This window comes from Cyprinodon tularosa, unplaced genomic scaffold, assembly GCF_016077235.1.
Source record: "Cyprinodon tularosa strain WSP-4 unplaced genomic scaffold, ASM1607723v1 ctg104, whole genome shotgun sequence".
Taxonomy (NCBI): Eukaryota; Metazoa; Chordata; class Actinopteri; order Cyprinodontiformes; family Cyprinodontidae; genus Cyprinodon; species Cyprinodon tularosa.
This window is the reverse complement of record NW_024037827.1, coordinates 21,401-44,639: the sequence shown is the minus strand read 5'-3', so window position 1 is coordinate 44,639 and position 23,239 is coordinate 21,401. Positions and strand designations below refer to the sequence as shown.

Below are 23,239 nucleotides of genomic sequence, written 5' to 3'. Positions count from 1 at the left end.
GAAATAGTTTAAGTAAATGATATCATGTGATCGATTAAATATAATTGGAAAAATATACATTACATGCAAAAGTGTCAATTTGCATTTTCTGCAAAATTAGTTCCATCAGTGCTATTGCTGCAACTAATGATTATTTTGCAAATGGATTAATCTGTTGATTTGTTTTTTTGATTAGTAGTCATATAGCCAAAGGTTCATTAAAGATTTTTTTACGAAATGAAAGCAGGTGAAACTAAGGCTACGTCACACTGCAGGCCTTGAAGCTCAATTACGATTTTTTTTTTTTTTTTGGATTTTTTTGCGTTGCCGTTCACTTTTCCAAATATATGCGACGTGTATGTGATCTCCTGTGTGAAGTGCATTCATACAACCTAAGTGTCCCGCTGGCGGAGTAGAGGACGCAATGACGTCACAAGCAAGCATGATCTGTGTTTATGATCTTTTCCAACCTTAAAAACAGCATCTTTCCAAGATGGTTAAACATAAATACTGCTCTCTGCATCATCATCCACCATTGTTGTTGTTTTTCTTGCCACTTCTGCTTAGCAAGAAGCAGAAGAGTGACCACTGTCGGGTATTACTGACGTTCAGGTCAGATGAATGCGACCTGGCTGTTCAGAAACAGGTCGCATTTAAGGCCCCGTCCACACAAAGTCAAAACGAACACGAAACGCTACTATTTTCCAGAACGTTTGTCGTAAAGACGGAGACGTAAAATAAATGTGATCGTCCACACGAATGCATAAAACGCTGCAAAATGTATGCCAGGCCTGTAAGTGGCGCTGTGGTGCCAAAGCAAAAATAGGCGACGAAATGTTGGGCATGCGCCCTAATATTTATACATGGTTGCCCTGCGGGTCCATTTTGGTGGTTCAGTCAAATTCAGGTGCTGAACTATGTGGTCGATATTGCTCTGTTCTTCCTGGAGATATTCCAGAAGAAGAAGATTCTGTTGTAAGCCCGACAGCAGGGTGAGTAGCATGAGCAGCAACCATTCAACACAGTACGGCGCCATTGTTGTTGTGATACTGTGTCGCGCATGCGTGTTTAGAGGCGACGCTATGACGCATGCGTGTAAGAAAAAAAATGCGGTTAGAGCTTAAAGATGGAAACGTGAAAACGGCGTTTCAAAATCTTCCCACTCTGAAGGCTGAATAAAAAAAAAGATCGTTTACAGACCCCCGAAACGCCGGCTTCGTATGGATGAGACGCTGGTTTGGTGAAAAATTAGTGAATTTAGGCCAGGGTTTGACTTCGTGTGGACGGGGCCTGAAAAGATCAGATTCGTATCGGATTCAGGACCACATAGCCAAGTGGCCTGGGGCGGATTGCACAAAATCGGGTCAGTGTTGTTCAGACTGTCATGAAAAGATCAGATCCAGGTTGCATATGTGCAAAAAAATCGGATTTGGGTCACTTCAGGCTGCGGTGTGAACGTAACCTAAAAGGTTTCCACTTGAGGAGTTCTGGATAGAGCATATTAACAAACTTTTTTTTTTTAAATCTTAAATGCTTAATTTTTATTATAAATTTTTATTTTTTTAACAATTTTGATAAAATTCCTCCTCTAAGTAGTTTGCTCAGTCAGCTAAAGGCATATTTTACAGTCTCTATACTCCAGTTAACGATGAATCGATTACTAAATTAGTTGACGATCATTTCCATAAATTATTAATCACGATTTATCTGATTAATTGTTTCAACCCTAATCAGTGCAGGTCTGAGGGTTTGGTTAATACTTTCTTTAAATCATCCAAAGATGAAATAAAAACGTTTGAGCCTTGTAATGTTATGCTATTCCTTCATCCATATTATACACACAGATATTTCACGATTATCAGTCAGGCCTTGAGATCAAATAATCCGGTTCCCTCCATTTGCTATCCATTGTTAACGTTTTATTCGGTTTGTTAATAAATATTTCAAGTTTTTATAAGTCACACTTCTGTTAACTATGTTATATTTGTGTCATTTTTAAATCACATAAATAGAGGAATAGAAAGTAATCTAAAAAGAAAAAAACACAGACAGCAGAAATTGAAACGTTCGCTTGGACAAACTTTTATTTCCAAACTTCTTATTAGAATCGTTGTCAGTTTATGCCTCGATACGTTGCTCTCGGTTCATAAAACTGTGCAGCCTTTGTGAGGAACAATGTGGTCACTACGGATGGGCGATATTTTATCGTGTGCGATATATCGTCAAAGAAATTCCCCACAATAACAATTTGAATTTATCGTTTTTATGATGAGATGACTATTTATCAGGTTGTGTTTGCAGTTGCACCACTTTGGTTTTTTTAATAAGCCAAGTTAGTTTTGCTGTTTGCATCATTTATTGGAATTTGGTCTCTCATATTTCAGACTTATTTGATTGGTATCACTACAGTTTTGCAGTACAGGTGCAGTACTTGAACTTAATTGATATAGTTTAGAGGTTTCTAGTATTTTGTAGGGCTTTCAAGACAGAATTTAGTGACAGATTTATAATACAAAATATTTTGCTGGTAGTTTTTATCGTCGCTTATCGTTACAGTGATAAATTATCTTGATACATTTTTTAGTCCATATCGCCCATCCCTAGTGGTCACACTATTTAGATGCATAGTGAACAGATAAATATGACACCAGTGCCTGCTGGGGGGGGGGAGTTATTAACCAAATGAGCAAAGATCAAGTCCCGCTCTGACTCAGAGGTAAAGAAAATCTGATGCAAATGTCTGTCACCATCATCCCTGGTTGGAAACCATTCAGTTTAGATAATGGTGCATCTCTAATTACATCTTGGTAGATTTTTGAGAGAAGAGGCAAAAAAAGCAGTTTGTGTATGTGTGTGATTTTCCCTCCTTTTTACCTTCGTTAATTTATTCTCAGTAATGAAAGGAACAAATACAAAGCTTGGGTCCGGTAAGATGTAGTCATTACCAATGACAATGTTATAATAAATACCATTTTAAAGAAACAGAGGTTTCCTATGGTTTATAACACCTCACTAATTTACTCTAACACTTTTTATACATACAAAAAAAAAAACAGGAGATATTTTGTTCTTTGTAACAAAACCAAGAAATGTTAATGACTTCATTTCAAAACCTTTTTGAACTTGAGTTTCTGATTTTTGCAAATCTTACGGACAAAAACTCAAAAGATATTTATAGAGTAGATGAAAAATGTAAAAGTTATACCTAAAGACAAGGAAAGTGTAAATAAATCCTCCTTTTCTAATCAAAACTTTGTTTCAGTGATAAATGTCCACAGAGCAACAGGCATCCAGGAAGTCCACTCATATCTGATTTATTATCATAACTGCGGGCTTAGATGAGTCAGGATTTAAACTAAACATTAATGTATATTTTATCAAAATGTTGTGAAATTTAGAGACTTATTTTGCATTTATTCTCAGTAATGAAAGGAAGAACAAATACAAAGGTTGGGTCTGGTAAAATGTAGTCATTACTGCACAGGGTTATAATAATGTTATAATACAATTTTACAGAAACAGAGGTTTCCTATGGTTTATAACACCTCACTAATTTACTTTATCAAACACTTTTTTATAAAAAAAAAAACAGATATTTTGTTCTGTGTAACAAAACCAAGAAATGTTAATGATTACAAAACCTTTTTGAACTTGAGAGTTTCTGATTTGTCCAAATCTTACAGACAAAAACTCAAAAGATATTTATAGAGTAGATGAACAATGTAAAAGTTATACCTATAGACAAAGAAAGTGTAAAATAAGTTTAATCAAAACCTTGTTTCAGTGATAAATGTCCACAGAGCAACAGGCATCCAGGAAGTCCACTCACATTTGATTTATTATCATAACTGAGGGCTCAGATTATCCAGGTTTTATACTAAACATTACTATATATTTTATAAAAATGTTGTGATATTAAGAGACTAAATTTGCACACAAAAATAATAATCTTTTTTTCATTTTTTATATAAATGGACCCAAAATCACATTTCTTACCTTTGAAAACTGTTTACACCCATCATATCGGTTTCTTTTTCAGTCCACGGAAGGAGAAAAAAAAAAATCAAGGCGAATATCATAAAATAATTAAACTCCAAATGCCTCCTTAATTTGACAGGAATAAACAATAAACCAGCCAGAGGAGCAACAGGAAACGTAAGGCCTAGCATCCAGCTAGCAGGCTACTAGCTAACTGCAGCTACAAGGCACCGGCCGCATTACTCCTCCCACTGCTAAGGCTCCATTTGAGTCTTTTCCTCAACAACATTCTGCTGGAAACACCGAATCATCGCAGCAACTGTCAGCTGGAGGTATCCATAAGCACCGACGGACGAAAGGTGGAAACCTGAAACGCCCCGAAAGTAAGAAACCCGCCGGTTAACGGAAGCCGAACCCCAGCTTTGCTTCACCGGTACGGAGATTTGACTGACAATGGCATTAGCCAATCAGGAGCAGCGCTACCGGCGCGTAGGCCAATCAGGTCGGAGGTAGACGCCTACCTGGTAATGTCTAAACTCATAAATCATTAACAAATCTGACCCCAATTATCCAGTTCAAAGGTTTTACAATCCATAAATGTTCAATTAACAGGTTTACATAATGTTTAAAAAAAAGAAAACAAGTTATCACTCAAACAAGTGAACGTTATACATAGCTTCAATTATTTAATAAATAAAAAACTAAACTATTACCTAATTGAATACATGATTTAAAGTTTATTACTTGTATAATAGAGAATGGAAAGCAAAAATAATAAAGATTGAAAGAGCATAAATAGAATACTTTTTAGAATGTTAGTCTCAGTTATTTATCTGAAATATTTCCATATTGAATATATTTTTTTAAGTTTTATTAGTTGTATAAGATAATTTATAATTGTTTTAGAACCTCCTTATTACCTATATAATTTTTTAAGTAGTTTGCGATGACAAAATTTGATTTTATGAAATAATCAAATCCCATGTTGTTTAATCCAGACAACAAATTAGCTGTAAACCAATCAGCTCGCCTAAAATATTGATCTTTAAATCCATGCTCTATACTGGAGAATCATTTTGGACGAGAGTATAAAGTAACATGTTTCCCAACCCTGACAGAAAGGTTATTCTTCTCCTAAATGACAATTAAGAAATGTTAGAAGGACTATTAGTTAAATAAAAAGACATTTATGTTTAAAAATGGGATGAAAAATATTTATACCTCTTTTATTAATGATAACAAATCCTGTAAGTTGGGACTCTAGCTGCTCCAAAACTTATATGTGTTTGTTTTTATAATAATAATTTAACTTTATTGATCTCATATTGGAGAAATTGACCTCTGCCCCTCTGGGAGCAGAGGGCGGCCATTGTGGAGCACCCAGGGAGCAGTGGTGGGTTAAGGGTCTTGTTCAGAGACCCAGAGTGGCAGTCGGTATAGGCCGATACTGCACAGCCAAGTATCGGATATTGGGGCCAAAAATTGGCATCGGCACAACACTACTAACCACTAGGCCGCCACTCACCCATTATTGTATTATTGGTATATTATTAAACATTATTGGGTGATTTGTGAAATTTACTTAAAGCTAAACAGAGTAAAGGAAATACTTAATCCTGAAATAAACCCCTAAAACAAATGACATGAAGCTCATCTTTTAAAATCATATCACACTAAAATTTTTCTGTATCTTTTTAAAGATGCACCACATGTTCAGCTGTAGGCGCACTTTACAGGCCGCAGTGTTTGCTTGTTACTCTTAACTTCTGGAATACAGAAACGGTTTGTGAGTAAAAGGATGCAGGCAGACATGGTGCCACATAGCCAGACAGCGAACTCCGGTCTCTGCTGTAAACCTGTTAAACCCGCTTACATAACACCACTGAGACGAGTTTAGTGCTTCTCAGATATAAGGGAATGTTTATGTAAGAGCACAGGGGGCTTAGTAAAGTTTGCTCTGTACTCAACCTCAGAAATAAACACCAACTAATGTGTGTGTTTCAAAAATGTCTTCTGCTTTGAGAAGCTTTCTAAGCAAAATGAACTTCTCTTCTCACGGAAGTTGAGTTATCTGAGTCCTTATGTACTTCTACCTTCTGCTGCGCCGATTACAGAGGCGTGACAAAAGACAAAAGAACACATTTTTAAACGCCAAGTTTCATTGTTTGGACAACGTCTTATTTCTTGCAGGCTTATTCACTCCCTGTGCAGGTTAGCACACGGAGAGCTGCACCTTGGCAGCATGCTGCTCCCCATGGCTTCCCATAATGGGTGTAACTGAACTGAGCGTTTGTCAGACTTTCACTATCACCTTCTCAGGTGTGCGGAGGATATCATTTCCACTGGAGTTTAACCTGCTCTCACTGCAGACACTGCCTCTGTCTACACATGGCATTTAAAATTCAAGCCCAAATTAAAGAATAATAATTCATTTTATAAACAAGAAAATACAACATATTTACCCGCATGCTGTATTCAATTCAGTTCAGTTTATTTCTATAGCGCCAATTCACAACACGTCATCTCAAGTTCACCAGATTACACAGTCAAAGTTTTCTATCTAAGGAAAACCAGTTGATCGTATCAACTCATTGACTCTTCATCATTCTAAGCATGCTTGTAGCGACAGTGGAGAGGAAAAACTTCCCTTTAACAGGAAGAAACCTCCAGCAGAACCAGGCTCAGATTGAGCGGCCATCTGCTGAGGCCGACTGGGGTTCAAGGAGACAGAAGCAGAGATACAAAAAGTATCTGTAAAAGGCTAGCCTCGTGAGACCATCCTGATCTCGCGAGCTTTCAAGATTTCACTCGCTAATCAGTCTGGAGACTCTCCGTTAAAGAAAATTTGGAGCCGTTCACCAAACGAACGTCCAATCAGCGTTGGCTTTGAGGCGGGTTGAGGTGTGACGCAACGAGAAGCGCGACAGTTCAGTCTAAAGAACATGGCGGCTTCACCCGATGAAACTAGCGTTAGCGTGGCTATCGAGCAAGTTTGATGGGAATTACAGAGTATTTCTTCACTGAAAGAAGAGCAAAACACTGCTCTGGAGGCTTTTCTCAGAGGAAAAGATGTTTTTGCTCTTCTCCCGACTATCAATTGGCTCCTCTTCGTCGTCGCTCTGTTAGTACGTCATATGCTTCGTTGATCTGATTGGTTTATTTGGCCCGTCTATCACCAACATCTTTTCCTCAAAACACTGAATGTTCTCTCAAATCAGCTTATTAACTTTATGCAGCTTTTAGATTTGCAAGGAACCAGCATGTCAGGAAGAGGCAATAGAGACAGGATTCTGAATTCCACTCATTGCTCTGACTGTCAGACGCTCCAGGAACTGCCTGTAACACTGTGGCTTTTTCTGGTGCACAACGTCACACAGCAGTTTTAACCTTAACCCATTGCTAATCTGTGACCATCAGATCGTATCATCACTTCTGGTGGTTTCTCTTCATTTTTTAACCATATCTGAACAGGAAGCTCCGCTTTATATACAGTTAAATGATAAGAAACAACATGGCTGACTGAAGACTGATCACTGGAAGATCCACATTCATGTTCCAACCTTTGACCTCTTCTTCCGTCTGTATTTGTTTTATACTGCCTGCAAAATAAGCGGCCCTTTAAAAAATGTATTTAAATAAGTCAAATCTGCTTAAATCTGTATGTTCCCCTAATTTAAGCAGATAAATGAGATGATCCGCCAAGGGAATGTGTATTTTTGCCCTTAAAAATAAAATAATGAAAGCTTATGCGATTAAAATAAGATAATGGAGTTGCTTTAGTTCTTATTGTTAACGTAAATCATCTTATTCCATTGGAAAACTGACAAAATGTATTTATTTAAAGAAGAAATGACCTTGCAGTGAGTAGAGTTTAACTTAGTCTTTGTTTTCATGAACAGACCTTAGTTAATTTGGAAAAAGACATAATTTTCTAACATTTTGAAATATTGTTATCATAGTAATGCAACAATCTAATTATAATTAAAGACTATAATCATTATTAGTGATAATAATCCTCCAGCTTGTCCTTCACTGTAAAAGTTGAAATATAAGTAGGTTAATTTTTTTTAAAGCTTATTTCCTTTAATTTTAGCAGGTAAGTGAAACAACTTTTTAAATGATATAAGATGATTCATGTTTAAAACAACAAAAAAATGAATCCATTATCTTATATCCGGTGCATTTAATCTAATTATCTTATTTTAAGAGCAAAAATACCAATTTCATTGGAAGATTGTCTTATTCATCTCCTCAAATTAAAGGCAAATGTTTATATTTTTGACTTATCTTTAGATCGTTTTTTGCAATGCAGATTATTAGTGAAGTGAGTATCTGAAAGTTGGTCACACAGATATGAGTTTTATTATTAGCTGCTTTATCAGGAGCTGATGGACTGGGTTCAGTTTAAGGTCAGGCTGTCCTACTTTTCAGGCCTGCTTCCTGTTCCTTTGGATTTCTTTCAGTTTCTAACACTGAGCAGTCAGCTGGTTTGCTTTATGCTGCTATGTCAAGTAAAATATTAAAATGTGGATGAAGATAATGTTTTCTCTTTATTCCCAGTTTATTTATCATCTCTGCATGATCAGGCTTAGTGAGATGTAGTTAGCTGGGCTGAAGAAGGTTTTCGAAACTGTTTCTGAGTGCTGATTGGAAAAAAGTTCACTTAGATAAAGTGTTATGCTCCAAAGGTCTATGGGTTCTAGGAAAGTAACATAAAAATGTGTCCAGAGAAAATAAGTGGAATGTATAATTATTAATTACAAAAGATGGCTTCACAGAACCAAAAACACAATACAACTTAACCCAATTTAAAAAAAAAAAGTGGGCAACAAATTAAAGAACGGTTAAGTGCAAATTAAATCACAAAAGGTCCAAACAAGTCAGTTTAAATTTAACTCAAAACAACCCAAAAGAAAAGACAAAGGGAGCACCAAACCTCCCAAACACAAGCCTCTAGCTTGCACAAAGTCCACCTAAAGCAGATTCAAGCAATATATATAGAGAACAAGCAAGAGCAAAGAGTTCAAACTGCCCAAAACTGTTTTAAACACCAAAGTTAGAGCTTAACAAAACCTCTTCCTACTAGCTGAACCCAAATTAAAAGCTTTCAGGAGCCTTTTATAAGGTGCAGGTGGGCCTCATTAACATCTGATTGGCTTGACAATCTTCTGCTGGTCCAATGATGTCGCTGCTCCTCTGCAGCCTTCAGGCAGCCAACAAGAAGATTTCTGTCACAGCTGAACCTGAATAAGAAAACAAGCCTGCATAGTCTCAAAAGGACCGGGGCTGTAACACAAGGCTTTTAACAGTTTTCTTAAAGGAATATTACACCCTAAACATGATTAGCCTTCATTTTCTACTCACCCCCATGCTGAACAACACTCTGGAGTACTTTTTTGATATCTCAAATGCATCTGGAGATCTGGGAGGCTTCTTGCTGTCTGCTGACATTCAAATAATGGAGGTCTATGGCGCCCGAGGCAGAAAGGTCCATAAAAGTCCACAAAAAACGTGTCAATATTCCTCCATACTGCTCGTCCTGAAAACGCGTTCACGGGCCTACGGAAACCGCGGCAGACCAACCCAGACGAAAGTGCGCATTCAGCTCAGCAGAGAACTCATGCTCTTCCTCAACACTGAAGTCCTCAGACATTTTTCTTTCGTTGTTTCTTTCTTTGCACAGGTAAACAGCACATTTCTTCTTCTACGCTTGCATTATTGGCAGAGCAGACACTGAATGCGCACTTTCATCTGGTTTGGTCTGCCGGCTTCCGTAGCGTCGTGAACGCGCTGGCGCGCGCTTTCAGGAAATCCTATAAACTACTGTTTATGCTCTAAAAACATTCTAAATGACTTCGTTTCGAGTAAATTATGGACGCTACCCACTCAGGACACTTGGAATACATTGGACGAGCAGTATGGAGGAATATTGACACGTTTTTTGTGGACTTTTATGGACCTTTCTGCCTCGGGCGCCATAGACCTCCATTATTTGAATGTCAGCAGACAGCAAGAAGCCTCCCAGATCTCCAGATGCATTTGAGATATCAAAAAAGTACTCCAGAGTGTTGTTCAGCATGGGGGTGAGTAGAAAATGAAGGCTAATCATGTTTTGGGTGTACTATTCCTTTAATATCTTTTTTTAATTGCAAAAAAAGTCAGTGGAATTTGTTCTGAAGTTTGAAGACGTTTCCCTTCCCATCCAGGAAGCTTTTTCAATTCAAAATGTCAGAAATAGCCGGACGAAATCATGTTTTCTGAATTAAAAAAAATTCCTGTTTTTTTTTTTTTTTTACTTTTTTGAAATAAAATGACCTGGATGACTGAGAATCTTCAACATTTTTTTTTTCAAATCTTTTACAGATTTAAAGTATTTTAAAGAAACATTGAACTTAATAAAAAACAAAACAAAGGGAACCAAAGAGCTGCAGATGTTGCTTTTTACAGCAGACGTTATCTGCAGCCGGCGACCAATGAAATTAAAAACTAATGAGGAAACTGATGAACGATGCAGAAAAAACAGACTTTAATTATTGTGAATATTACAGAATTGTGAATCATATTAAAAAATGATTAGATGTGATTACAGCTGTCTAGCAGCTTGGATGCTCTGAGACCTGCGTTGCAAATATAATCAGAGGAATCTAATTTGAATAGGGAAATAGTGGTTGTACAAGGTATGCAGATTACAGAGCTAATGATCTGATTTAAAAGCTGTTTTTGGTTTCGCTTTTGATTTAGAAAATGTTCTTATTAAATCAAAGAAAAACTTCATTAGCTTTGAATCAGTTTTCTTTGTGTCAGTTTTAAATGTTTACATAAAGTTAAATGTTGCTGCCTCTCTGTTTGGTTTATAGCCTGCAATATTTTAACTACTTAAAATTCATGATTTAGATCTTTTCTCTCTCCTGTTTGTTAGATCTGGGGTTACAGGAAAATGGAGACAGAGCAGAGAAGATAACGTAACCTTTAGTCTAAAAAGGCTTTCGCATTTTAGTCTTGGAATCTGCTCATATCAGAGCCTGCAGAGTCAGGTAAGTGCTTAGACCCAGCTTCTAGCAAAAATCCATGCAGTAACCCCATTTTAACCAGAGGAGGGCGCTAAAAAAGGCGGTTTTATACAGAAAAGCAGGATTTCAACAAATGCGCAGTAAATTTAGTAAATAATGACTTTGACATGTAGACTAGAGCTAAAACAATTAGTCTGATTAATAGTGATTAATTAACCCTTTAAAGCCCGATCCAAGAATAAAACAAAACAGAAAATTACTTTTTTTTGGTTTGAAGTCCTTATTTGGCCTTTTAACAAAATATGTAAAAAGAAAAAACAGAAATACATACTATTACTATGCGATGAGTCAAGGTTATTTTTTGTGTGGTCTTCTGCTGGCTGTTATCAGGTATATCTTATTGTGTACAATAGGTTTTTATTAGGGATGCATGATATAATCGGCCCCCTATCGGCCATAAAACTGAATATCGGACATCGGCCACCCCACCGATATTTAACCCGATATTTGATCAGCTTCTGAGTTTCTAAAGTCTAAAAAAATAAAATAAAATATTACTTCTTCTTCTTCCTCAAAAACATCTTTTTTTACAGACTTAAAAACTTCTAAAGACGAGGGAAAAAATATTGATACATTAAAATATCCCAATATCTTCATATGCTGATATATTGCCATTTAAAAACACCATATCAATCTCTTTCACTAATGAAATATTGCTATATGTCATCGTTATGCTTCGAAATCCCCCGAAAATTCACCAAATGTTGCCATATTTTTATATGTTGATATATTGACGCGGTATCGATCTATTTTACTAACAAAATCTCACAAGAATTTGCAAAATATCACGAGAGTTTGTAACAGAACGATGAAATTTCACCAGATTTTAAAAAGTAAAATAGATCGATACCGCGTTTTTAAAAATCTATTTGATATCAGCATATGAAAATATATTTGAGTATATAATTTTACAAAGTGTCAGAAATGGATAACAAAACTGCTATTTTCAATGACTACTTATTTTTGTCCAGCTTTAACATCGGTATTGATATCGGTTATCGGCTACATGAGTTTTAAAATATCGGCATATCGGATATCGGCCAAAATCCCAATATCGTGCATCCCTAGTTTTTACCATTAAATTATGCAAAAGGTGTCAGACGCAAAGCATTTCAGAAACCGTATGTATCAAATATGATACATTTGGCATTACAGGATTAATTATTAAAGTAATCGTTTACTAATTTAGTATTCAATTAATCGCTAACAGCTGACATGTGGAAGACTCTGAGGAGAGTCAACCCGAGGAAGGCACCAAGACCCCGTAACATACCTGGACGGGTGTTCAGGGAGTGTGCAGGTCATCTGGCTGGTGTCCTCACAGACATTTTTAACTTGCTGGACCGATCCGTAGTGCCAGCATGCTTTAAGTCTGCCACCATCATTCTGGTCCCAAAGAAGCCTCAGGTCACCTCATTTAATGACTACCAGACTCCCATCATGATGAAGTGCTTCCAAAGGCTGGTTAAAGAACACATCGTCTCCAGTCTCCTCCAAACATTTGACCCGTTCCAGTTCGCCTACTGACGGAACCGTTCCACTGAGGACGCCATCTGTGCTCTCCACCTGGAGGAGAAGAACACCCACGATGGATGCTGTTCCTGGACTTCAGTTCAGCTTTCAACACCATCATCCCACAGCATCTGATAGAACTGGAACAGCTGGGATTTAATACACCCCTCTGCTATTGGCTGCTAGACTTCCTCACCAACAGACCTCAGTCAGTCCGGGTCGGACAGAACATCTCTGATGTCATCAGTCTAAGCACAGGCTCCCCTTATGACTGCGTCCCCAGGTTCACCACCAATCACATGGGGAAGTTTGCAGACGACACTACAGTGGTGGGCCTCATCAGAGACGACAACGACCTGGACTACAGAGAGGAGGTGGAGCAGCTGGTGGTGCAGAGATAACAGCCTGATCCTGAACGCGGAGAAGACGAAGGAGATCATCTTGGAGTTCAGGAAGAAGCGTCCTAACCACGCTCCACTGCTCATCAACAGCTCAGCTGTAGAGGTGGTCAGCATCACCACATTCATCACAGACACCATCACCTGGACTGGAAACACCACCTCACTGGTCTAAAGGGCCCAGAAGCGCATGAACTTCCTGCGGAGGATGAGGAGAGCCCACCTGCCCCCACCCTCCTTCACCACCTTCTACAGAAGCACCATAGAGAGCAGAAGAACTGGAGGAGGACTGGAAGAACTTGAGAAGATCATTGGGGCTCATCTTTCCTCCATTAAAGACATTTCATCCCAGCGCTTTGTGTCCAGAGCCAGTAACATCATCAATGACCCCTAACACCCCCACCATGGACTGTTCTCCCTGCTGCCCTCGAGGAAGAGGCTTCACAGCATCTGATGCACGACCAGCAGGTTCTGAAACATCTTTTCTCCCCTGCTGCCATAAGACTATTAAACTGTTGAAATCTCCAATCAAGTCACAATTCGAGCCGCTGAGTCACATTGAAAACCTCATACTTGCACTAAATGGCAAATCTTCAAGATAAAACTCAACTCAGTGTTTCTATTGCATTTATATATATTTATTTATTTTTTTCACTGCTCTGAAACTTCCACATCAATGCCTTTTACACCATGTCTCTCCTACACTGTTTACATTTTTGATCGCTTCTGCACTTTATAAATGGAAATGTTCATTTTCACTGTTAAGCTGCTCCACATTCACTATTGGAAAGCAGTTTGTAACCACATTTTGTATCGTATACACTGTGTGTGCAAAATGACAATAAAGTTTGTATAAGTCTAAGAGTATAGGGACTCTACAACATGTATTTAGCTGACAGAGCGATCCACTTAGAGTAGTAATTATAGCAAAATTGTAAAAAAAAAAAAAACAGAAACATAAATATGTTGCATTTAATATAAAAAGAAAACGTTTTCTTCTGTCATTTGTTCAATCCAGAACCCCACAAGTGGAAAAGTTTTAGTTTCACCTGGTTTAATTTCATAGAAAATGAACTTTTGGCTATACAATTATTAAATAATCGACAGATTAATCATTTTGTAAAATAATTGTTAGTTGCAGCCCTAATATAGACAGCAGAATAATACACCTGGTTAAACAGTTTATTTGCTAAATACGTTGATTTAGGGGTAATGACAACTATTGCTCAGTGCTCCTCTTTAGATTGCCAGAAGTCTTATTCTCATGAAGCTGAAGAACCCTCAGACATTTGGCCTGTGGATTAGAGATGTGATGAGCCACATTCATATAGAACAGATTAAGTTTTCCATCAAAGGGTTTCCCAGAAAATTCAAGGCTTCATTGGAGCCATTAGTTAGGGAAGCTGAAATCCTGTGATGTTGATTAACAATTTTACCCTGGGAACCCATTGTCATACATATTGATTTTTTTTTGTTTACCCTGAGCATATAGCTCTACTTTGCTTTTGTTTTTTACAGTATGGTTTCTATTGGAGGTGTCAGGAATCCAGTTTGTGTGGTCTGTTTTTGTGTTTCCTTTCCTCCTCCACCAGGTGGTGCCCCGTCCTCATTGGGCCTCCCTGCACATCTGCAGCTCGTTGCCTCATTACCTGTGGAGTGTTCTTAAGCAGCTGACTGCCACTACCTTGACGCCAGAGTGTTTGCCAATACTGGGTACTCTAGCCATGCTGAGTTTGCTGACTCAAACTGAGTTTCTTGTTTACCTGAGTTCTAATCTTGCTGTTTTTGTCTTTGCTTCTCGGCAGGAAGTCATCCTGCAAACTGGATGTTTCTGACCTTCTCTCCCCTGGAAGGATCCTCTGAGAACCAAACTGAGCTGAGTAGTGATGGGTTGATGAGGCGTCATGAAACGTTTCGACACATTACCAAACTGTATTGATACTGTGTCGATACTGTGTCACTGAATACTGACACCTGCTGGACATTAAAAATCCCTACAGGCAACCTAGTTGACAGAGTTAACTGACACTGATTTGATGACCTATTATATACACTAATATGATGCAATTCATTGTATGATGCATTGTATTATTATTAAAACATATTTGATATTTTAGAAACAGTCAATGAATAATGAGAACCTGCATCATAATTTAATAATCTCTAATCTGTATTTATTTGTCTATCCTCATCCCCCAATACATCTTCCTACACCTTATTTAATTGATTTTATTTTTCTATTGTATATACTGTGTCTAAACATCCTCTATTTTCTTGTATGTGCAATTTTTCCTGCTACTGGAAATACAATTTCCCGAAGGGAGTAATCCCAAGGGATTAATAAAGTGAAGTCTAAGTCTAAGTCTAAGTAAACATGTAGTAAATGAAGATGCTTGTTCACTGGTATTTTTTTTTTTACAAATTTTTATTAAAAAAAATAAGTTTTGAAATTCAGTCTGTTGCGCTTTTTTGATATTAGTTCTCCAGCTGTGGAAAACACCCGCTCACACGGCACAGATGAAGCTGGAGTGCACAAAAATTTTAAGGCCAGGCGGAAGAGGTTTGGATAAACCGTCCTTTAGTTTTTCCAATCTACAAGAGGATCCTGGGACCTCGCAATATTGCCCTCTGCCATGTATCTCTGCACCTCAAGGATGGCATCAGCTGTGGCACTTTTGGTCTGCCTCCCCACTTCGAGATCAAAATGTTCCCAAAGGTCATCTTAAAAAAAAAAAAATAGTATTTTAGTACATGAATCAAGTGGAAACTCTGAGAGGAACAGGATGAAACAAGGAAATTAAAACAAATACCTTATTTTCCGAAATGACATCAAAGTGGTCCCACACAGCAGAAACCTTTCTTTTTGCTTGAGGAAGCTCCATAATTTTTGATGAATTTTATATTCGCAAAACACGCAAGATTGTTTTGGCAGATGCGCATCCTTATAAAGGCTTGTCAATCAGTTCGAAACATCGGTCACGTGACCAATACAGGAACTGTTTCGGTCACGTGACTTTTCCGTAGCGATACACACGTCGACACAGGTTTCGCTCTATGAGACAGACACATGCGCCGACGCATCGGTGTTGCCCTACCCATCACTAGAGCTGAGGATTCAAGTTTTGGGTTTGGATCAACCTTTTCCCCCAAGGATCGTCTGGGGGTTCTCTCTGAGCAGGGGGTTCATCTCCACAATAACCCTTTCAAGTACCGCAGGAAATCTAAGTTGCAGTCGGCTTCTCCGTTCACCAAGGTACAACCACAGACTGAGTAAACCCCGTCCGCCCTCCATCAAACAAGACAATCACTGGAACATCGCACACAGACTGGATTAAAATAAAGACACCATTTTTCTGGAAACTTCCGGTTTGACAGTGCTCAGAGCAGCACTGGACTCATCTCTATATTCTAAATAAAGCTGTTAAACTTTCCTCTCTGTTTGGTCTTCTGCATTTTGGGTCAGACCTTTAGATAAGATCATGACAGGAGGAAAGGGATTGCTGTGCATGTTTTTATTGGAACAAAAATAAGTATTGCTTTGATAAACAAGTTTTCAATTTAGATTTTGAATTCTCTTCATGCTTTTTTTTTTTTTTTTTTTTTACAAATTTTAGTTTTTCAAATTTCAATTTTTCAGAATGAATTTCAGTAATTACATTCTTGTCATAATGTCTTTTACAGATCACATTCTCAACATTTCAAGCCCAACACAAACATTCGCTCTTGACCAATAAAAATGTTGCTAATGCTAAACAGACCAATAAAATCCGTATTTGCTTCTTACTCCAGAGAAAGGCCAACCCCCAGAATATAAAACATAGGATCTGGAAAATGTAATTTAAAAAAAAATGTATTTCATGAAACTCAATCTGAGAAAGAGAAATTTGAAAAATTACACTTTAAAATATAAGATCTTTTAAAGGGCTAAGAAAAATAAATATAAGAATAAAAAAAAAAGCAAGGTTCTCCTAAAAGCCTCCTTTTATATTAAGATGAGTTTAAAGTTTTCTTTTTTTATGTGCCCTTTTTCTATTTCCATTTACAAAGCAACGTATTTTTGCTTGCAGCAACTGTGGAACCAAAAATAGCACGCCATAGGCCCAGTTTATCTGCAAAAATAGTGGATTTGAGTTCCACTTTACCTATTTTCCTTCTCTCTGATGCAGTTTGCATTTATATAATGATGTTTTACTGTCACCTACAGGGCTGGAGTATGAAGTGCAAACTACAAACTGTTCAGGAAACTGAACCTGCTTTTGCCCCGGTGTCAGCTCAGTATCAGAGTGATTTTATAGGTGCAAGTATGAGGACACCCAACATGGAGAAGGTATGCATTGCTGCATCTAGGCATGTGTGCATCCTGAATTATCTCCCATTTATCTTTAACATTTTAAAAAGATCAGATTCTGATTAAAGCATACATTCATTCAGACTGGCAGGCTTGCTTCATGCTGTTTGTTTCATCTCTAAAGGTCCATACTCTTGCAGCCGTGATCCTCCGCCTGAAGCAGAGGATCATGGCAGCCTTCCTGTCCCCAACGTTTTCTTCCTCAGTTGCAGTTATTTCTACTTTAATACACTGTCATAGCACTGTTACAGTAATCATTCCTTGAAATAATGAGGTGAACAGGTGGCAAAGAAAATATACATTTCTATATATTTCTACAAATAAAGGCACTAATTGTGCTCTTGACCAATCATTTCTTTTTCAGCTTGTGGTGAGGTTATAGTCCTGTTGTATGAATGAGATCTATTTATTGCACAGTTCTTAGAAGTGCCGGGATTACACTGAGTCTAGGCTGCTTTCTCAGATCTATTTCTGTTAAGCTTTAGCATCACAAACAGGAAGCTCTGACATACCAGCCAGTGATGATCTGTTGATCTGTAATTTCGGTTCTGTTCAAGCTTTTACTCTGCGTTTTCAGTTAAACATTGATTTATGTCAGTCTATATTTTGTAAGTCAATAGTATCATTTTCATCTAGTGTTATTTAAGTTCTTTTCTAGTTATATTTAAACACTTTTGTATTCTTGGTTACTCTCTGTTACCTCCTTGTGCCAGTCTCCTTTCCTTTAGTTCCCTTCTAGGTCCTTCTGCACACACCTGCTCCCAGTTAGCTGATTACTCCATTCATACACCATCAAACGGGTCTCTAATGGTTTATATACTCCTAAAAGGTGATTTATACTCAGAAACCAGGTCATCTGCATGTGTCTCAGTGAACGCAAATGAGCCCCCGCCCCTTACGCAAACATACTGCTACACCTGTCCAAAATTTTCAACATATTCTCATTATCAGTTCGTATGAAATCGTACGAAAAGTTATGCACAGTATTTCGTATGTTTTTGACGTTTTTCCTCGAAAAAACAGATCAGTGCGCATGCACAACCAGACAGAGGGAAAAAGCAGATCCGCGGACGGACGTAAAACCTGGAAAAACAGTGCAATAATTACTTCTTCATGTCTCTAACTAGGTTGCTTGCTGTTTTGTATCTTAGGGTTAGGGTCAGGGTTAGGGTTGTATCATAAATTCTATGTTATTGAATGGTGCGTAACATGCGCATGCGCAAGGATATCTTGTCTCGAGGCAAGACGTAAAAATACGACGAAATACCACGAAAAAAACGTCTAAAACGTACCAAATTACGGTGCATAACTTTTCGTATGATTTCATATGAACTGATAATTAAAATACACTGAAATTTTAGGTGCCTGCAGACAGGAAGCCTCTGATTAGTCAAATCTACATCCGCTCTCCACTATACGTATTTCCAGTTTGGTATCCTACAGGCTGTATTAACGTTATTGTGGAAATCGATTCGTGAAGATGGACCAGCTAGAAGAGCGAATTGCATGAGAATGCTGGGACCCTTTTTCCACCTGGATCCCTGCTCTTTTTCGCCCTCATGTCCCTCCGTTGTCAAACAAACTTTCCCCCACTTCCTCACTGCCTCGATACCATAAATACCATTAATTAATGGTATGCTTATACATAAATCCTAAACTCTTATGCTACGTTCACACCGCAAGCTGCAGAGGCAGCAGAGGTGGCTAGTTTACATGCAAAGTCAATGGTTGACGTCCATCAAGGCGTAGCAAAAGGTCCTGCAGCGCGTTTTGAGCAGCTGAAGCAGCACCTCGCGAGCTTCTGAGCATCTGATGCGCTTCAGAAGCAGCAGCTGCTGGAGTTGGAAAAATTGAACTTTTGCTCCTAGACGCGCCACATCAACCAATCAGAGAAACTGACCTGGGAGCTGGCAGGGGGAGACAGATACAGCACTGCTGATGCAGAGCGCTATGATCACTCCTCTGAAATAGTGTATTAATGCCTAAATCAAATAAAAAATGTTGAAAGCTGCCAGCAAAATATGTTTGATTTTATTATTCTGGTGCCTGCAGTTTGGATATAAAAATGCCTTCCAGCCGTAGTGAACACTAGCCAGAGGCTGCTGTTGAACAGGATTCCTAGTGACAGTGCACCGCCAGTGTACGAGGGTCTGACCGACTCCGACAGTGAGCTAGTATTTAAAGGCATGATGCTCACAGCAAATCACAGCAAATATAGCTGCCATTGATAGAAGCAAAGCAAGGATAGGGTAGCTCTGCCCAACGTGCATCAGACCCAGCTTTCAACCGCGCAGCCAGAGCAGCAAAGATGCTTCATCCGCACGTCAAAACTAAACTTGTACATGCATCAAAAATGAAGCAGCACGCGCGTTTTTGCTGCTCCTGCTGCATGCGGTCTGAACGTAGATTTATATGGTGTCTGAGTCGATGCAATCAACTGGTTTTCCTTAGATAGAAAAGTTTGAATCAATGTGACTGGATGATCTGGTGAACTGGAAAGTGTCTTGAGATGACATGTGGTGTGAATTGCCGCTATAGAAATACACCAAACTGATTTGAATGAATCTAATTTGGTACCGTTCTTAACAAATCTATAAAGGGCAAACCAATACAAATTGGTCTCTTTGACCAACATACTGGTTAAGTAGTATAGCAACTTTGAAAAGCCATTACCAGGTCTCGAAGTACTAATCCTTTATTTGTCAGGCCAACTCCTACAGCCAACGCCATTGTCACCACTGACCCTTTCTCATACGACAATTATAATATACAACTGGAACCAGTGCCTGGATCATTTTCTGCTCATTACATTGTTCTGGTAGAAGGAAGAAACTGGTGGTAGGAGGAGGATGGATGCCAGCTAGAACAGGGTGCAGGTTGATATGATATCAGTGACAGTGGAGAGAAAAATCCGGTCCTGCCGGACCAGATGGGGATACCTTGTGAGAGCAGTATGAGTTCAAAGAATTACTTAAATAATTGCGAGACAGTTGCATGGAGAAGGAGCCAGAGGAGGTGGAGAAATGGACGGAGGAGGGTAGACTCATCACAATCACAGTCTGACATGCAATCCAACCCGGACGCTTGTTGGGAGCAGGTTGAGCTGTGATATGAAGGTCTTTAAAGTTGGACTCAATGTTGATTGGATTACAAGGAGGTACGCTTAAATGCTAATTGGCTGCTTCACAGATGGTTGAACCTTTGATTTAATGATGGTAAGTGATCCAATTTGTTCAGTTGAACCACTGCCTAGACGTCATAAGAAGAACTGTTATAATGAACTGAATTGTTGTGTGATTACTTCTTCACCTCTTCCAAAAAAAGAAATATTCATTTACGTTTTTCTTCTCCAGCAGGGGTTCCCGAAATTGGGGTTGAGACTCCGAGAGATGGTTGCCATGGTGATTTGATCCCTGAGGCATGCGGGGGACCAAAATATTTTAGAAATATTTTAGAAATATTTTGGTTTGACCAAATCACAAGCGAGGATTAAAAATTTCTTATTCGTGCAGGACAGGTGATGATCACACCTGTTTTCCAGGAGCCTCCAGCAGGGCAGGTTTACTAGTGGTTCCTAGATTTTCTAAAACTAGAATGCATCTTCTAGTTATCAGGCTCCTCTCCTATGGAACCAACTATCAGCTTTAGTCAGAGAGGCAGTCACCATATCTACTTATAAGGACAGGTTTAAACCTTTCCTTTTTAATAAAGTTTATAGTTAGACTGGCTTAGGTTACCCAATGCTATCTCTATAGAATTTTGGAAAAACTGTAAATCATATCTCAGTCTAATGTTTACATTTGATCACCATGTTTACATCATATCACTGCTGCACTTTAAGAAATTGAAATTTCTTGAGAGCTGTATTGAACAAAATTTCATTTTGTATACACCCTGTGTGTAAAAATTGATAATAAAGTTGATCTAAATCTATAGTTATGCTGGTATAAGGTTAGACTGCTTGAGGACATAGGGAACCCCCTTTCATCATTCTTCATTCTCTCTCTATACTCCATTATGCAGCATTGGTTTATTTCAATCCCTAACTTGTCTGCTTTTTCTCATCATAGTCGCTTGATCTGGTATTTTCCTGTTTCAATGTGACATCATCCTGGAGAGAAATATCAGCTGTGCTGCTGCCATCAACACCTTTGTTTATAAATGTTGGAGCTTTGCCTGTTTTTCAGTGTAGTTCTGTTTCTCTGACTGTGACTTACTGTATGTGCTCTCTTTCAACCTTTAATGCGAGAGCTGGCTCTGAGCTAATCTTTCCTCCTGTGGATCTTAATGACAGTTGCATTTTGTATCTCTTCATCTTTCTGTATGTCTGCTTCGGTCTCCTTGAACCCCAGTCGGCCTCGGAAGATGGCCGCTCACACTGAGCCTGGTTCTGCTGGAGGTTTCTTCCTGTTAAAGGGAAGTTTTTCCTCTCCACTGTCGCTACAAGCATGCTTGGTGTGAGGGATTGTGGTAGAGTCAAATAAGTCTACGCAATCAGCTGGTTTTCCTTAGATAGAAAACGTTGAACCAATCTGACTGGATGATCTGGTTGAATTGTCTCTGTAAAGTTCCTTGAGATGACATCTGTTGTGAATTGGTGCTATATAGATAAAGTGAATTGATGTGAAATTGAATTGAACATACATTTTAGGGGGGGGGGTTAGTCCCTTACATTGTTCCTTTGGGTCACATGGCTGAAATGTTTGGTAAAAAAGCAAAATAGTTTATTTTATTACTTAGTAACACTGAATGATGCATACAGATAAGTGACTGTAAAGCGCAATGCCAGAACTGCAATGAGCTTATAGTAGGTGAGTGAGTAAACTGATGACTGTTGAAATAAAGGACTTAAAATCAAAATTTTTCCCTGAACCCCATTGAAGCTAGGTCCGGCCCTGACTGACCTTAATCTCAAACCCATGTTCATCCATGCTTCAGTTATTCCTGGTGCTTTATTAGTTGTGACATTCCCTCTTCAGAGCAGACAGCAGGCTTTGGGTTGGGATCCATGAGATAAAGAGGGATTTTACCTCCACACACTCACACACACACACTCTCAGCACCTAAAGACATCAACATGTACGTCACTATCCCTTACCTTCCAAGTCTGGTCCTGTGGAGGTCAAATTCCAACATTTTCCCGGCACAAAATAAAAACAAAACAAAAACAAAGGTATGTACAGCGATTAAAAAGTGAGTTATATACAGAGTTCATCCGCGATGGTCCTTCAGACCATCGTGCTCTTCTTCTCCCTGAAGTCTGAGTGGGACGGCTCGTGGTAGGTGGTGATCATGTTGGCTGTGTCCCACCGGCCCATCGGTGCCGAGGAGCTCTGCATCACCACCAGCCTGATGGGAGACTGAGTGGGCTGCGGATCCGGAGCGTACTCCTTGGTGGGATCTTTGCCCCGGCAGTCGTACATGATGCAGGATATCAGGAAAACCAGGAGCAATATAACGTAGCTGGCGATGAGGATGCAAAGGTTCAAAGTGACGGGGTCAATCTCCTGGTAGTTTTCCAGAAAGCCCATGGTGCCTGCTTCATGCTGGGGGGGCCCCAGAGGCCTTGGAGAACCGGCTCCCTGGAGGAAGGAAAGACAGAAGCTCTCAGCTCCTGGATCCTCCTCAATCTGTCCTCTCACCCTCACCCTCCCTCCGTCCTCTCTGGCTTCTCTCCGTCTCCCACCTCTGTGGTTTTGTGGTAAAAATACTTTAATCCGCCCTGCTCCTCTAACCTGTCATTTCAGCTCCTGTTTAATAACTTAAGCTGCATTTGTACCTCATCAGACTCTGCATTGCATCCTCGTCATCTGCCAACAATCAAACATTCAGAAAGAGGCGTATTTGAGGACAAATCCCCATGTGTGAGCGTGTAATCTTAATCTGGACCGTGGGATCGACGAAGGAAGCCATCTGGCTAAAGAGAGTTTGGAGAGCTCCACTAAATAGCTTCA

The 23,239-nt window shown here is 38.9% G+C and overlaps 2 protein-coding genes across 3 annotated transcripts in view; both read right to left on the bottom strand.

Moving 5' to 3' along the window:
* mmd (monocyte to macrophage differentiation-associated) overlaps nt 1-22,519 on the bottom strand; it is a 33,829-nt gene extending 11,310 nt beyond the window's left edge. Inside the window, exon 1 of one of the 2 annotated variants that reach the window (XM_038282165.1) lies at nt 22,384-22,519. In XM_038282165.1, coding sequence (XP_038138093.1) covers nt 22,384-22,421 — 38 coding nt within the window. In that variant the 5' untranslated portion in view covers nt 22,422-22,519. Of the gene's footprint in view, nt 1-3,975; nt 4,406-22,383 lie in introns of those variants that run through there. The other variant, XM_038282163.1, reaches the window with a different exon arrangement.
* On the bottom strand, nt 22,491-22,853 carry LOC119781633 (small integral membrane protein 36-like). Its single transcript, XM_038282175.1, has one exon. The coding sequence runs from the start codon at nt 22,814-22,816 to the stop codon at nt 22,514-22,516; it is 303 nt and encodes a 100-aa protein (XP_038138103.1). The 5' UTR covers nt 22,817-22,853; the 3' UTR covers nt 22,491-22,513.
* Between the last annotated feature and the right edge of the window lie 386 nt (nt 22,854-23,239).

Bases quoted from the DNA above. Each gene is read 5' to 3' on its own strand.
- LOC119781633 (XM_038282175.1), bottom strand. From the start codon at position 22,816: ATGGGCTTTCTGGAAAACTACCAGGAGATTGACCCCGTCACTTTGAAC.